This window comes from Endocarpon pusillum, assembly GCF_000464535.1.
Source record: "Endocarpon pusillum Z07020 unplaced genomic scaffold scaffold6566, whole genome shotgun sequence".
Taxonomy (NCBI): Eukaryota; Fungi; Ascomycota; class Eurotiomycetes; order Verrucariales; family Verrucariaceae; genus Endocarpon; species Endocarpon pusillum.
Genome location: NW_006916597.1, coordinates 67,336 through 83,673, shown reverse-complemented (window position 1 = coordinate 83,673; position 16,338 = coordinate 67,336). Strand labels below are relative to the sequence as shown.

The 16,338-nt window shown below is 50.1% G+C and overlaps 6 protein-coding genes across 6 annotated transcripts; 4 read left to right on the top strand and 2 right to left on the bottom strand.

Annotated features, from left to right (window-relative positions):
• Positions 1-717: 717 nt before the first annotated feature.
• EPUS_06691 (uncharacterized protein) lies at positions 718-2,129 on the top strand (the record flags this gene model as incomplete). Its single annotated transcript, XM_007807161.1, has 4 exons — positions 718-838; positions 886-973; positions 1,037-1,570; positions 1,622-2,129. The coding sequence occupies 4 exons, from the start codon at positions 718-720 to the stop codon at positions 2,127-2,129; spliced, it is 1,251 nt and encodes a 416-aa protein (XP_007805352.1).
• A 390-nt stretch (positions 2,130-2,519) lies between these two features.
• Positions 2,520-4,368, top strand: EPUS_06690 (Eukaryotic translation initiation factor 3 subunit D; the record flags this gene model as incomplete). The annotated part of the gene is made up of 2 exons (XM_007807160.1): positions 2,520-2,730; positions 2,783-4,368. The coding sequence occupies 2 exons, from the start codon at positions 2,520-2,522 to the stop codon at positions 4,366-4,368; spliced, it is 1,797 nt and encodes a 598-aa protein (XP_007805351.1).
• Positions 4,369-4,458: 90 nt separating this feature from the next.
• Positions 4,459-5,148, bottom strand: EPUS_06689 (uncharacterized protein; the record flags this gene model as incomplete). The annotated part of the gene is made up of 1 exon (XM_007807159.1): positions 4,459-5,148. One exon carries the CDS (start codon positions 5,146-5,148, stop codon positions 4,459-4,461), a length of 690 nt encoding a protein of 229 aa, XP_007805350.1.
• A 1,451-nt stretch (positions 5,149-6,599) lies between these two features.
• EPUS_06688 (uncharacterized protein) lies at positions 6,600-8,387 on the bottom strand (the record flags this gene model as incomplete). The annotated part of the gene is made up of 2 exons (XM_007807158.1): positions 6,600-7,671; positions 7,726-8,387. 2 exons carry the CDS (start codon positions 8,385-8,387, stop codon positions 6,600-6,602), a joined length of 1,734 nt encoding a protein of 577 aa, XP_007805349.1.
• A 4,127-nt stretch (positions 8,388-12,514) lies between these two features.
• EPUS_06687 (Translation machinery-associated protein 22) lies at positions 12,515-13,013 on the top strand (the record flags this gene model as incomplete). Its single annotated transcript, XM_007807157.1, has 2 exons — positions 12,515-12,539; positions 12,604-13,013. 2 exons carry the CDS (start codon positions 12,515-12,517, stop codon positions 13,011-13,013), a joined length of 435 nt encoding a protein of 144 aa, XP_007805348.1.
• Positions 13,014-13,433: 420 nt separating this feature from the next.
• EPUS_06686 (uncharacterized protein) lies at positions 13,434-16,162 on the top strand (the record flags this gene model as incomplete). The annotated part of the gene is made up of 3 exons (XM_007807156.1): positions 13,434-14,099; positions 14,153-15,545; positions 15,675-16,162. 3 exons carry the CDS (start codon positions 13,434-13,436, stop codon positions 16,160-16,162), a joined length of 2,547 nt encoding a protein of 848 aa, XP_007805347.1.
• Positions 16,163-16,338: the final 176 nt, after the last annotated feature.

Below are 16,338 nucleotides of genomic sequence, written 5' to 3'. Positions count from 1 at the left end.
TACGTCTGATCTAGTTTCGACTACGGTCGCGCATCCGTCTGAAGCTCACAAGGGACGTTGATTGGCTTATTTGACCTATGGTGGACGGCAATAGATTCCGGATTTCGTCCTCATTCGGCCTCTTGCTTGAGACATATCAATACTTGCGAAATCGTGTAGAAGCTTGAGCGATTGAGCCTGAATGTTATATTCCGGGCATTGCTTGAACCGCAGTTGCTAGGAGTGTGACATCTAGGAGATCGTTGGCAGAAATCTCACAACCTCTTACTGCGATTGCTCCCATACCCGAGGACGCAGGAACCCAGTGGCTTTGCTAAAAGGCAGCGTCGAGCTCATGTACCTCCATCATGGCATCGCATACAACTCGTCAAAATATGTCACCAACCGACCCCAGCAATTGGGCTGGCCAGGACTTTCCGTCTGAAAACATTCACAGTACGTTAAACCTTCCCAAGTCAGCAAATGGGGCGCACGTGCTGAGTGCTTGAAATGTAATGGGCAATGAAAAGCTGGAGTGCTTTATCGCGCCAATTATGCTACATGTATTCATTCCCAAAAACATTTGTTTCTTGAATTATGATGGCACAGAGAATATACACTACGCTGATTTAGCTGCTCTTCTCATCATGGCTCCCTCCTCTGGCATGCAGCTTCCTGGGTGTCTTTCGCCCCAAAAAGTGCCAATCGTCGTTATTGCAAGCAGACTACTTGTAGCGAATGGACCTGCTGACACCAGCAACAACAGGCAATATTTCTCCAACTTCTCAGACGAGCCCCAATCCGCTGCCGATGGGCTTTTTGAAGACCTTTAGCGGCGTCCAGAAAAAAGTAACGCGAGGTGTGTATAGCTCTTTCCGCAGGATACTTCAAATAACAGCCGTCTAGACGGTCAACCTCCCAAGCGGCGAGGCCCAAAACCTGACAGCAAACCAGCACAGACACGCCGGCAGGAGCTCAATCGGCAAGCACAGAGGTAGATATACTTTTTCATAACTAAACCCGAGCATTTATACTGATGGGATGATGTTCCCGGTAGGACCCATCGTGAAAGGAAGGAACAGTACATCAAGGCTCTGGAGACGGAAATGTCAAGACTCAGAGAAAGATATGGAGCCGATACCATAGTGATGAAAAACACGCTAGACCAGCATCGGAGTGCCCTGGCCGAACAACAGACGGAAAACATCATACTGAGAGATATCCTAGCCTCACATGGTATCGATTTTCAGGCGGAATTCCAGAATCGGAAAGTAGCCATGATGATGCAGCCTCGGAATGGCTCTTTTGCTCAACCAAATACTGGCTCCGGGTCCGGCAGCTACGCGCAGATTTCACCAACATCAGCAACTGTTTCCGGTCGTTCTCCTCGCTCAGCAATAGGGCAGAAATACAGCAATGGCCGTCTAGCCAGTGCCACTGAAGCTCCAATGTCGGGCGGTGCCTTTCATGGGCACTCGCAAGCAGAACCTGGAATATCTGAACGTGCTATCAAACAAGAGCCTACAGGCATTCCTGATATGCCTGGTATATTCGAGCGCAATCAGCAGCTCGGCATCGACTTCATACTTGCGTAAGTGTTCTTGTCACCTATGTAATCAGCTGCTAATTTCATTGATCGCAGACTTGAAGCCACGTGCCGTGATCATGGGGAGTATCTAGTGCGTCGCTCAGTTAATTCGCCTGACAACCCCGAAGAAGCCCAATTCTCAGGTCATGCCCTGATGGCATGTTGTCCGCCCCCTACACATATCGACACTGTGCCAGCACAACAAGGAGGGTTACAGCCGACCTATCCGCACCAAGTCCCGAACATTCCCGCCGACACTCTTAACATCCTCCTCAATCTAAGTCAACAGATAGCAGGCGAAGGACATATGGAAGGAGGGCAGGTAACACCAATCATGGCCCTGCAGCAGCTCAAGTCTCATCCACAATATCTGTCCCTGACCGCAGAGGACGTAAGGGCAATGACCGAGTCAGTCAAGAAAAAGATACGGTGTTATGGATTCGGAGCAGTCATGGAAGATTTCGAGTTGCGGGATGCGTTACAAGCTATATTTGCGTCGAAGTATGGCTATTATGATCAGGGGTATGGTGGTGATGAGCAGCTACGAGCAGACGATTTATGAGATGAAACAGGCAACAGGCAACAGGCAACAGGCAACAGGCAACAGAAATGGTTGGAGCGATCTCGGCTTTGAGCAACATTTGTTTGGCAATGGTACTCGATTGGTTCCCATGTGTTGGTTGTAAACGCTTACTGATGTAGGAACATAGCGTTGCTTTCAGAAATAGACGGAGCGCATGTAGTCAATGAGCAATCGACTTTTCCAGCTAACATCCCCAAACCTCTTCCTCTCTAACTTAGAGATTTGCTACGAAACCGTTCATCGTATCACGTGATCTTAACCTACAAGAACTCGCCAAGATTTCCGTCGCACTAACATTTTCATTGTGGGAGCTTCTCCGCGTAAGGCTATGTTCTCGACTTCCACCAACCGGGTACTGAATTCTTCACAATGCCTTCAATCTCACTAGCCGACACTATCGAATCCCTGAGTCTTGATGATGAATGGGGACCGGAAACTGTTACCAGCACCACTCTCGATGGGGTCCCGTACGCCCCGTACTCGAAAGGTGACAAACTTGGCCGTATGGCAGACTGGACGCAGGAAGGAAAAGATGGTAGAGACGGACGAGGCGGCCGTCAATTCAACCGAAATTACAGAGGTGAGTAACGCGAACGAACGCTTCAGGACTCCAGCCTGATGTCTATCGTCAGATCAGCAAGTGTATGGTGCCGGCACCTCGTCCCTTTTCGCAGTTCAGGTAGCCGAGGACGAGTCATCGTTTTCTGTCGTCGATAACACACGAGCCTCCGCTAAGACCCGTGGTTTCGGGCGAGGTGGAGGTACAGTCTTCCGTGGTCGTGGCCAACGAGGTGCAGCACAACGTGGAGGAAGAGGCGCCTTTCAACGAGTTGGTCAAGGTCGAGGTGCCGCTCAAACAGGCAACCAGTACTATGACAACCGTGGTGGACGGGGTGGCAGAGGGCGTCGTTTTGGATGGAAAGACTATGACAAACCACAGCGAAACCGAGATTCTTCAGTCAACATCCGACCTGAGTGGTCGATGAAAGAAGAAATTGACTTCAACCGCCTACTGAAACTCAATCTTGAAACCTCGGAAGGTGAAGACATCGACAGCTACGGTTTCCTCTATTACTACGACCGCAGCTATGACAAAACTCAAACGAAAATGGCCGAGCGGAAGCTCCAGTCTCTCGAGCGGGCAGCTTACAACGTTACTACCTCTCAAGACCCCATCATTCAAGATCTCGCTGAAAAGGATGAAGCAACTATATTTGCGACCTCCGATATCCTCTCCATGCTCATGTGTGCCACTCGTTCCGTCTACAGCTGGGATATTGTTATACTCAGACACGGTAACAAGATCTTCCTAGACAAACGCATTGACTCAACAATTGATCTTGTGACTGTCAACGAAAATGCAGCGGACGCTCCACTAGAGGCAGAAACAGGTCAAGGAGGCACCAACCAACAATCTACTGGAGTAAAAGCAGACAGCATCAACACACCCTCAAATTTAGCACTCGAAGCGACAATCATCAATCATAACGTCGGTCTCCAGACCGTCATTGAATCAGACAGTGCCAGACTCGACTTCCCTCACCCAAATCCCTTCTACAATCCTGCTGAGGAAACCGAACCCCTGGCCTCAAAGGCATACAAATATCGTCGTTTCGATCTTTCCCTTGAAAAGGATGAGGAACCCCTCCACCTCATCGTCCGCACCGAACTAGACGCTGTTGTCAAGAACAACATCAGCGGCGAAGACCAATTCCTCACCATCAAAGCTCTCAACGAGTTCGACCACAAAGCCCAGGGCTCGGGCGGAGCGCTGGACTGGCGCACTAAGCTCGTGAGCCAGCGTGGCGCTGTGGTGGCTACCGAGATGAAGAACAACAGCTGCAAACTGGCAAGATGGACAACCCAGGCCATCCTCGCAAAGGCGGATCAGATGAAACTTGGTTTTGTGAGTCGCGCCAACCCGAAGAGCAACACCAGCCACGTCATCCTGGGTGTGGTAGGCTACAAGCCCAGGGAGTTTGCTAGCCAGATGAATCTAGGCCTCAGCAATGGATGGGGGATTGTGAGGACAATTGTGGATCTCGTTAGGGGCTTGAGCGGGAGCGAGGATAAGAAGTATGTCCTGGTCAAGGATCCGAACAAGCAGTTGATCAGATTGTACGACGTGCCGCTACAGACATTTGAGGAGGGGGATGATGGTTCTTTGGGCGCTTTGGCGGAGAAGGGGGATGGGAAGGCGGATGAGGATGAGGAGTAGATAGGGGTGGGTTGAGGCTGTGCTTGTGGTCTTCCAGCCGTGAAGGGGGTTGTAGCAAAGCTGGTCGACTAGCAGCAAATGTACCAGGGCTTAAGTCATGGACGCTTCATGCGCATCTCTTCCCTTTGGGTTTAAGATGCTCCCAACAACCTCAAGACTTTCCCGGAACCACCATTCATAGAAAGTTCTCCGTTTCATCCTCCTCTGATGAAAGTCACTGAACTTCCGAGCATAAACAACCGACCCAAGGCGTACGATCCATACGCCCTTCTCCTCCTCCTCCTCCTCCTCCTCCTCCTCCTCCTCCTCCTCCTCCTCCTCCTCCTCCTCCTCCTCCTCCTCCTCCTCCTCCTCCTCCTCCTCCTCCTCCTCCTCCTCCTCCTCCTCCTCCTCCTCCTCCTCCTCCTCCTCCTCCTCCTCCTCCTCCTCCTCCTCCTCCTCCTCCTCCTCCTCCTCCTCCTCCTCCTCCTCCTCCTCCTCCTCCTCCTCCTCCTCCTCCTCCTCCTCCTCCTCCTCCTCCTCCTCCTCCTCCTCCTCCTCCTCCTCCTCCTCCTCCTCCTCCTCCTCCTCCTCCTCCTCCTCCTCCTCCTCCTCCTCCTCCTCCTCCTCCTCCTCCTCCTCCTCCTCCTCCTCCTCCTCCTCCTCCTCCTCCTCCTCCTCCTCCTCCTCCTCCTCCTCCTCCTCCTCCTCCTCCTCCTCCTCCTCCTCCTCCTCCTCCTCCTCCTCCTCCTCCTCCTCCTCCTCCTCCTCCTCCTCATCCTTGGTACTGCAAGATCCCATGGTCCGGCCCCATCCCATCCCATCCCATCCACCGAGCCAGCACTACCTGCACCATCGATTCGAAATGCAAACCGAAGAGATCAACAACCCCGGTTCCATAGTCCGGTCCTCCTAGATAGACCCCAATCCTCAAACAAATTAATATATTCAAAACATCCAACCCATGAAAAAAATATCTCTCTCAGATCGCGTCAGCATCTCCACTCTCAAAAAACTACTAACCCGTATCCACGGGCCTCCATACTCCTTACTTTCCCCCATGTCATGAGCATGTGGCCTTGTGCGCAACGCTCCAACAGAGACAGTTAGTTGATCGATCGAAAAAAATTAAATCACGGTAGATTGTCCTGGTGACTGCCTTTCCTTTCTTGTTTTCTTTTTTCCCCGTCTCTTTTTCCCTCATCTAACTTCCCCATTTCAGGGGAAGTTCTTGAAAGGGTGATTTTCTTGGCTTTTTGCTTTTTGCTTTTATCGTATGTACTGTACTGTACAGCACTGTGCTGGTGCTGGAGTTCTTCCAAGAAGGCCCGAAGAAGGAGGTCAGGGAGAATGGAGGACTTGCGTAACTCGGTTCTTCTCTTCTTCGCCCCCTTTCCCCCTTCTGTACATTGTTTTTTTTCGTGGGAGTGAGGTAAGATGGGGTAGATGGGTGTGATTTGGTTTTCGATTGTCGATTCTTTGCTCTCCCGTGTCACCTTTTTGGCTTTTTTTAGAGCGTCGAACCGGTAGAGCTGACACATTGATAGCGCTGGGGGTAGCGGGATGGTGGAGGTTCTTTGCAGGGCCATACCGGTATTTACAATGTTTGAGCTGCTGGTGTTGCGGTGGGTTAGGAGGATGGAGATGAGATGAAGGTTGACGGAGTTAACATATGGTGTGATCAAGAAGAGATTGCTGGAAAAGGGAAAACACTTGGGAGGAGACACAGGGAGAAACAAGACGGTGAAGTAGGTAAGGTATAGCCCCATTCCTCTCATGCTGGCATCACTGTTCAGCTCTGCAGCTGCTCTATGAAAAGAGAGCAATGTCTATATACAGCACTATCAACAAACTCACCCATTCCAGAAAGCTCCATCTTGTCGCCATTTCGCTATTATAGATATAGTGATTGGGTCTGAGCACTGCTTGAAGAGGTGCAGCCGCCAATATCCCATTCAGCCAGCCAGTGAACATCCCCTTGCTGATAGTGGTCGAAGGGTACAAGACAAGCACGAGAGAAAAGAATTCGTAGATTTACGTCGTCAGAGAAAAGCACTTTTCGGAGCTTGTCGCTCGGATCGCCTCCTCAAACGCCAATACAAAAACAGAATGCCAGCTCCCGATCGCTCAATCGAGAACGCCAGTCGCAATGCAGGAAACAAAAGACTACAGTAATTGGAGTCAAATGGTGCGATGGGATCTTGGAAGGGCGAAATGATCATGAAGAGTCAAAAGCATGTGCCAAAAAGCTTTCAGCGCCTCCAGCCAACATTCCAGATCACATGGGCGATGTCTCGGGCGGTATTAACAGTGTCGACGACTCTTCCAAAGAGGCTGTTGTTCATGGCTGCCTCTTCTTCATCCTCATCGTACGGCATGAACATACCAGAAGGAGTACGACGCAAACCGGGACCAGGATCATATTCGTCTTCTGACTGTGGATCCGTGTAATGGAAAGATGAGGTGTCGCTATAGGACGGTGCAGTGTTCATATAACTTGACGGCTGCCATTGGATGTCAACGTCCTCGTCGTCATCGTCCAGAAGGAAATTTGCCTGGGGCCTCGGTGGGCGTAGGGTCTCCTGCGAAGGAGAGGGCGATAAGGTCTTTCTGGTGGGCCAAAATCCGTTTAATCCATGCGATTGTTGCGCCTCGTTAGGTTCCGGTGTGTCTCCACGATATTTTAATGTTGTGGAGGGAAGAGGTTTTATCGTCTTGCTTTCATTACTAAAGCTGTTCCTAGGGGTGCTTCGATTGCTGATTTTGGCTCTCGAAGGGACCTGCTTCATCATGACGATACCTTCATCGTCATCCTCGTCGTCTTCACTAGGGGTACTTTGTGGTCCTTCCTCTTCCACTTCATCGTCTTCCTTTGAATCGACCGCGATGCATTGCTCAACTTCATTGTTGAAGTGGATATGTCTGCGTTCGCTAGGGGATTGAAGACCAGAGGAGCTCCCAGAGTGCCTCGTACTAGCTGAACTGACTGACTCCTCACCAGCTGGTGTGTTTGCCACAGAGTCTCGACTGAAAGTCGCTACAGGAAAGTCCGACGTTGACCTTTCATACGACGGCCGTCCTTTAGTGGGGCCTGCCTGTTGGGCTTGAAGCATGGCTCCCGCTTGTTGCAAAAGCGAGTGTGATGAAATAGAGCGCTGAAGAATAACTTGCGAAACGGATTTTTTCTTTAGAATCGGCTTTTTGTCAAGGAAGGATGATGAAGTAGACAGACGACTTGGAGGTGGGGAGTTTGACGGATTCAAAGACTTCCTTACATCTGAGTGTAGCGGACCGTAAAGCCATGTCACGTCACAGTCTTTCAGCCTGTTGATACATTGTCAGCTATGGTTCGGAGACGATCAGGTCGTTGAGCAATACCAATTAAGGGCTTCTGGCGTGACGGTTTTCAACTGGTACTTGGCCTTCGTCCAGGTTCTCCATGAAGCATTCTCTAACCTCACACTGTTACTGTACACATTTCTTCTAGCAACGATATAGCGCCACGAAGACCAGATATCTTCTTCCCTCCATTCGTGTGACAGGTAGTCGACATGTCTGGTTGGCTGGTCTTCCACGGCTTGGTCGTCATGAATTGTATGTGGCAAGTCTGAAGAGGCGATTCTTTGTAGTGCTAGAGGCCGAGCCAAGGTGTCTTCCTCAGCGTAAGAGTTGGGCTCCTCAACTCGTACCAAATGGTGTTCAGCTTGTTTCGCTCCTTCAAAGGAAGGAAAAGCAATGTCCACATCTTCATCGTCTAAATCGACCCTCGTGTCCAAAGAGAGACTGCTTGCAGGTGTAGAGGCGTATGAAGACTGCCGGGAAAACCCGTGATGTTCGGTCTGCGGTGACGATGGTGCAGATGATGGAGCGGAGGCAGAGCATTCGGCGCCATATTCAGAATGCGGATATGTTGAATTGGATGATTGGAGATACCGGCTCGAGGTGTTGAGAGAAACCAGAGAATGAGATGGAGATCTATGCAAAGGACTGGATGCAAAATGTGAGCTCCCATCGCCAGGAGCTGAGAGCACTTCGGTCATCGGAGCGCACCATGAGCAACAGGTCTTATATCGAGTAGATTTGACTATTTTTGATATCTCGAGGATACCCCCACTATGGACCCGTCACTCAGTGTGAGGGCGTTGACCCCAATTATTATGGCCTCACAAGAACTCGGCGCGTAAACCAGATGCAACGATATGTGGCCAGTCTTTTGATACTCTTGTGCCCACTGTTGTAGATATGGCGCGGGAACGAGTGCGAGCAGACAATTGGGTCGGCAGCGATCGTCCTAGATAACAAGGTGAGTCTATGTATTTAGCTATGTGGATGCTGATGTTGAAGGGCGAGATTGATAGAAGGATCGTGTTCTGGACATCGACATCTGGGGACAATTGGGGCAAATGAAGAAGAGATTTGAGCGAGGACAAGATCCGAATTTTGTTTTCTCTGTCCTTGGAGGAGGGACGAGATGGGCCGATGGGCCAAAGGTCTTTGAGACAGTTTGGAGTCGAGGATGATTATCGAACCTTAAACCTAGCATGGACGAGGGCTCGAGGAGAGGAGGGGAGGGAGGGGCCAGGACCAGGGACATCAGCATCAACCTGGAGGAGGCAAGAAGAAATATTGTCTAGGCTCTTAGCCTCTTGCTGTAAGGCTTTCACGGATTGTTGAACCGTTCACAACACTTTTCCTTAGCTTGTGGCTCAAGTTATGGCGTTTTTGGCGACCTTGCGCCCAGTCTACCGCTATCAGCCCACGCGGGGGATTTCTGGCGGCCCAGTTTTACCTCATTATGAGTAAGAAAAGAACGACTAGCCACTGAAAAGCAAGGTTCCACAGAACCGCTATCCAGGATCGCCCAACTCTCTTTACTGGAGACCCAAGGACCGATTAAACTCTATTGACATAACGTGCTCTCCCTAATCATTCGTTGATGGCTCTTGCTTGCTCAGTGCACATGAAATAGGGCAAGTTGGCTGCACCCATGAATATCAAAACGTGCATTGGCCCTTCTCTTTCATGATCTGGAGCAATACAGCAGGAATGGCAGGCTACAGGCATCCCCTGTTCCCCGGTTTCATGAACCCCCACGCAAAGCGGCAACGGATAAAAACAGGAAGTTATATTACACAATGGCCAGAGCTCTTTGTTATTTACGAGGCGCTACTAGCCAAGTCAACACGTCGGCCCTGCTAGTAGTATCTCGGCTTACAGGCGACTCCACAAAGCCACATGCCGTCTTCGTTCAGTGTTCAGCGTTCAGCGTCCTGCGTCCTGCGAAGGTGGTCTGAGAAGCTGGTGACTGACTCGCTGTGGCGGCAAGGTTGCATTGTACCGTACGTTTTTTAGAAGATCTTCATCCCTATCACTGAACTTTCCAGTATTACCGAGGTTCATCGCCATACATCAAATCATCGCAAAGGACCCAAAACGTTTCGCCGCAGCTGCGGTAATTTGACGCGAAGAACGGAGGACAAGAATCTCCACTAGTCTCTGTCAGATGCTGGTAGCTCAAGGCCTAAGGGTCCACAACTGCCCGCGGTGGAACGTTGCGCAGGATGAAGGACTCCAGCCGCGCAATGACATGAGCCATATACTGAGCCCGTGGTAGGCCGAGCAGTAATCTATCCTTAGCAAGATTAGTGAGGATTAGGACGTAGTAAGTTATCAGCAGCTCTTTTCTCTTCATGGCTGGATGGTCCAACCGCTTGTTCTGTGGCCAAAATTCTGATAGTCAGGGTTCAGCAGATAACAACAGTCCCCATCATGGTCTTTCCAACCTGCCACGCTGCGTGCTGACTGATCCCGCTCAGTATTTCTGTATCTTGACCCTTGCTACACGCCCATGCAGTATTTCGCAAGCTTGAACTACGATCCCGCCATTCAAGGACAGGGAAAGCACTCTCCCGGACAGCCTGTCGAGTTGATAAGACATACTCTGGTATCACGAAGGTTCAGCGAACACTTGCGCGATGTGGACGATTTCGGTGGGGCACGAAAGTGTCTGTCACTAAATCGGTCCGTTCGCTTAGGTGACGCAAGCCTTCTGGCACAAGCGGCTCCTTGCCAGGTGCTTCTTGCATATTGATGTGTCGAGGAAAATGCCCATACTCGCAATATCTACCACACAAAAAGGCCACTAAACCTTCTTGACCGTCTCTGCATATAATGGGCCTTTGTGTTCCAGTTTAATTAACTTTCTGGAAAAGGCGTCCACCCAGTTCGACGAGTACCTTCCAGCTTTAGTGAGACGAGGGGACTGTCGGGCCGGCTATCTCACTGGGTTCGAAGCATTCCTCAAGATTACCCAAAGTTTGGAAGACTGATTCGTTGAGTCAATCTGTGGACCTTCACGATCTTTCCTCAAGTAGACGAAGAGCCACCTGGATCTAATGCTCACATCTTGTTGTGCCATAGAGTTCTCGGGCTTGTGTCTTCATCTAGCTAACTGTCCTGGCGGCGAAAGCAGAGCTTCATCTATGAAGTTGGCCCTCAGCGACATTCTCTGCAATGTATAGCACTCGATTGTGGCTTCCGGTGGCTACGTTGCAAATCTGTCTGAACAGGATCAAGTCCACGTAAAATGATATGCCACTTCCAACGAACTCCTACGATATCGAAGTCTGCAGCCAGCTGATCCTGCCAGGTCGCTCACTTTGAACACTCGGTATTTTCATGAAGGAGATTTTATCACCTAACCCATTCATGTTGGATCGAATCAACCCAGACAAAGGGATCTCTCTTATGCCTCGCATAGCAAGCCTGTTTCAGCATGGCCAAAAAATCGACTAGAATCATGCATTATCTTCGGCAGTCAATGCACGACTCTGTCGACTTGTTGTGTTGGCGCACAAAGCTGAGGAATGTCCAACCGTGTGAATCTCTGGGACGTTGTCCGGCTCACCAAACCTCGACATCAACTGTTTCTTATCAGCATTGCGTGTGCATTCATCTTCTCCATTGCTACAGGTTTACTTTCCGAGGACGCTACAATGGCATTGCTCTGTATGGACTTGGCCAGGATGACAGGGATACCAAAATTTCGGTTATTTACAAGAATTCCTGAGTTGTTAGCTCATCTCTTGAGAATTTCTTGACTGGCCCACGTCTCAACAGATTGGAAACCGCCTTCCGCACCCCGGCTAAGCTCAAACCACATTCACTATCGTATCTGCAGGGTGTAATGGCATGTGAAGGCACAGCCTTCTACCGAAGATTCTCCTTTGTGTCCCTAGTCGATGTTGTGTGTGCGCGGTTCTGCAGGGAACCAGACATCAGAGGGCGCTATTGACGGCTGGAGCAGCTAGTGAAGTAGTATCTAGAGAAACGTGGGTAGGATATAGACACGAAGGGCGCGCCATCTACCGGTTTGTCGTTTCAGGTTCTTTGTCCATGAAGGAGATCGACATTTTAAATCCCATCCCGCACTCGAGGAAGTCTATAGCATACATGTACTCATTGAAAACACCCCTTGCTACATTGAGTAAGCTTTACATCATCCTTTCGAGTAGCATGCTGGGGCTCAGCGGACAGGATCGGAGTATCTTCCCCATCGAACCCAACTAGCTTCTGCTTAGTCAAACGCTTCAAACACGAAGACTTCGTATTCTTCCCGTACTGATGATCGAGAGTAAAGATTCGCAATAACATCTCAAAATGACTGCTACGGGGTAAGTCCTGGAACGCTGATCGTAAGTTGTTTGATAGTTGTGCCAAGGAAAAGGCTCGGGAATCTTCGGAGCCTTCCCCTCATCTCTGCGCCTCAGTTTGTCCGCATGTCTGGCAGAGCGCAGCGGTAGCCGAAGTACCAAAGTTATCAATAATACTAATACAATCTTCACCTTGCTTTCTGCTGAAAACATGTCGGGAGAAACCGCGACAGAGAATGTACCCGGCGTTTCTAGCGAGTCCCAAGCTCGAAATGTCATATACTGTGGAGGTGCGGACCTGAAATTGCGTCCCTGACCAATCCTTTACTGACCATGGAGACGCCCAGTCTGCACCTTGCCTCCTGAGGTATGCTCGTGTCGCAGCTACGTGCCAAACTGTTACCTAATCGCACCGCTTTCACCACCGCTCAGCTGATGCCTGGTCTAAGTAGTACTGCGAATTTGGGGGGACGGTGAAAAAATGCGAGGAATGGCTCGAAAAGCACCATCCTGACATGCATGAGAAGCTTTACTCTGACGGTATCGTCGACTTTAGTGCTACCTCTTCTTCTCAGATAGAATTGCTGATCTCAGGGTGTTCTAGATGCATTGAATGCCAACCTGTCCGCACTCTCCGTTGATGCGCAAAAGCGAGCCCAAAAGGACGCAGCCAAGAAAGAGGCCAAAGCAGCTCTAAACGAGCAACGTGAAAGCGAGCGCAAAGCAGCCGCTAAAGTTCTCATCAAGCGCGTGGAAAGAAATAAACGTAAATACGTGACGGTTGTCTCGGGGCTTGAGGAGCATGGATTGGATTTAAAGAAGATTGCGAAGGAGCTAGGGAAGAAGTTTGCTACGGGAAGTAGTGTCACGAAGACAGCTAGTGGTGGAGAGGAGATCACGGTGCAAGGAGACGTAAGTGATGATGTGTACGACTGGCTGACGGAAAGATATGAGGATATTCCCGAGGATAATATTGATTGCATCGAGGACAAGAAGAAGAAGGGGGCAGGCTAATCATGCAATCAGCCTGTGGCAGACCTCCAATAGACTCGCTTGATGAGCCAGACATTCTTTGGCAGGCATGACTGCTGTAAAGTCTGGAGCAAATTGCATATCCGGAATTCTTCGGAAGCCACATAAGGACCAGTAGTAAAACCAAGGAGGCATGATCTCTTGCCATACCATGTACAATGCCATATCATGGCATGCAGGGCAGAGCTCAGGACCGAGCAAAGTTGCTACACGGACATACTTTTGCCTGGCTGCTAAACCTTCTCGCCTTTTTCTGGTGCCTAATCTGAGTAGAAATTTTCGGTCTTGCGTTGGGAGCGCTACATGATCTCCCAGAGTGTGCACTACGACGTTATCCAATATGTAGTGATGCTTATGCTCTACTCTGCGTTGTCATGACATCTGCGAAAACTCATAGCCAACATGTCGCGCTCTAAGCTCATCAGATCGGAGACATCTTCAGAGTGGCAGTCATGCTCTGACGAATCGGCGTCGATCTCTGGGGACCCTAGCGCAGAAGCATCTACCCGAACTCTAAATTTTAGCCCTGTCGATCCTCCTGCGCACAAGCCATCCAATGTGGTTTGTCCCCTTTTGGCTACTGAATCAATTGACAGCAGTTCCAATAGTCAATCAACTTGCATCACATTGCTCCAAAGCCTCTCACAATCCAATATCAAACCCCCCACCTCGTGCGAATCTGACTCCCAGTGTGATAAATCTTGCGCTTTCGCCACAAGGGATGCGTCACGTCCAGTCTTCCTACTCCCAGCACCTACCTACAACATTGCCTCGGTAAGGTATCCGGCCAACTTTGCCGGTATGGATACCGTCGATGTGCCCGAATTGGTGGAACGACTCGGCAGCGAAGAAGACGCAGTACGCAAGATGGCCGTCTTCAAGCTGCAATCGAACATTGGGGATCCTTCTTTCGCAGAAATGTTCATTCAAGACGGCGGCCTACAAAAGCTCAAACATCTTACAATGAACGCAACCGGAAATACTCTGGCATACAGCCTGACAAGTTTCAGTCGACTGTTGGAAGTGGACAAAGGTTGGGACTATGTGGAGCAAGATTTGATCGAACGAGTAAGAACACAACATGCGGCGTGGATACAGCTTATGGCTAATGAGGCGGGTAGGTAGTGGAGCTGGTGGTGACCCATCCGCTGGTCAACATTCTTCGAGGAGCTATGTCAGTACTGGTTTTGATTGTCTCGCACCCTTACAATCCCAATCGATCGTCCGAGAGCGCTCTGTTTGGTTTCAAAGCACTGAAGCCGGCAATTGCAATCTATCCACAATTCCTGGAGATGCTTGTCAGCCGATTGTCATCAGCGGACCATGCGTTATGCGCGAATGCCTTGCAGCTAATCAACGGTTTAATGAGAGATGCTATCACCAATGACGAAGAATCAGAGTGGCCCAAATTCATCAAGAGACTACAAGACCTCGGTGTCATCAAGGCAGTCTATGTTCTCATGCAAAGCTCGGCATTGCAGGATCTAGCCCATCCTCTGCTTGAATTTCAGGCGCTTACCAAGGTGCTTCTCAGAAAGTGGAAAGAGGTATCGGTTGACCTGCAGAAGCATGAACACCGAAGAGCTCTGAAAGGGATCCATCTGGCGAGCAATCCGGAGAGACCTGCAGGAGTGTCCTCCAAATCGAGCGAGGACGCCAAACCAAAACACAATCCTGAAAAATGGCGAAGGCTTGGCTTCGAAACCGAGAGTCCAAGTGTCGAATTCCAGGACATGGGTTTTCTCGGCATGATGGATCTTACAGACTATGTTCGCAAACATCAGGACGAGTACCAACGTCTCTTGCTTGAGCAAGCTTCACAATCGCTCGACAAGCGTTGTCCGATTGCGAGAGCTTCGTTAGCAACGACAGCAATCCTATACGAGCATTTTGAGGTGGACAAGTCGGACCTCGAGGATGCAAAGTCTTACTTGGCACTTGAATCACGAACGAACTTCGACAAAGTCTTCAGACCGCTGCTGCTGCATTGGTCGCGGCTGCATGTTGCGGGCTTACATGCATTCTTCAGACTCTGGAAATCCACCGGAGCAGAGCAAGAAGACTTGGGCAAGATCTTCGAGCTGGTAAGGATACTGATGGAAAGCATTGTTGGTGGTGCATCAAGGACGAAAGATGTCCAAGACGTGGAAGAAGAGTTGGCTGCCTTCGAATACCAACGGCTACGAGAATTGCAGATGGAACTCTTGGAATTGACATACGAAGATGTTTGGGGTCAGCATCTCCGGCAAGTGAGGGAAGAGCTCCAACACGAGGCTCTTCAGTTTGTCAGAGAACAGCGCATTCGCTGTCTGCTACAAGGCGCCTGGTTCCCCAGCGGACTTTTATACAAAGGACCAGAACCGGGAGGTCCGGTACAGAAAGAGGATCTCAAAAGATCAGTGCCGAGTAGTTTCCGATATGTTCAGCTGTCACACAACCGAAGGTTTCTGCATTATGCCGATTTCGAGAGCATGCTGGATCATGAGCCAGAGTTGGATACCCTACCTGATAAGAGTAAGTTGTGCAGATCATTCCACACCCCCACGACGATCCCAGCATGTGGCACCTTTCGTGTAACCCTTGCGTGTAATCCTTTCAGGTTCCTGCGAGCTGTGCGTTAGATTACTGACTTGGTTGATGCAGTCGATCTTGGGATCGTCTCATCAGTTGTTTCCAACGTGTCAGCTTCTTCCACGGACTCCACCAACAGCGGTGATTCGGTCAAGTCTGCCACCCACGATAAGGCGGCAACAACCAAAATCACCATTCACGGATATCTCCCCCTGGATGACAGTGGACCAGCTTCCCGAACAACTAATCACACCCGGCAGACATCGAGAGAATCCAACCCGCAGCAGCGTGGGCAGAAAGAATCGGTCCTATTGACGCTTCATCCTCAGTCGCACAGCATAGCGTCGGAATGGCTTGACGGGCTGTTAATGTTGCTTAATCAGCAACCCATCACTACAGAGACCAATAAGCTGATCAATATGGTCAGCAGCTATGGATTGAAGATTCGCCTATTGAATGTCAGATTTGACGAACGGGGCATGATGGGAGAAGCGCCGGAAATGCCGAGTCGAGAAGGACTGGACGAGGATTACTACTACGATGTGTTCGGTGGTCAATAATGCTACATTAAACTTTTAATGGGAGGCAAGGGTTTCGGGCTTGAGCGTGGTGTTGTGGGTGTCGAATGCAGATTAGAGCGTTGGCGAGCTCTACTATCGCACAAGTGGATGAGATCAAGGTTACGAGATTGAAGCAACGGTAGGATTGTGTGCTTCACGTGTCCTCCGGTTGGTAT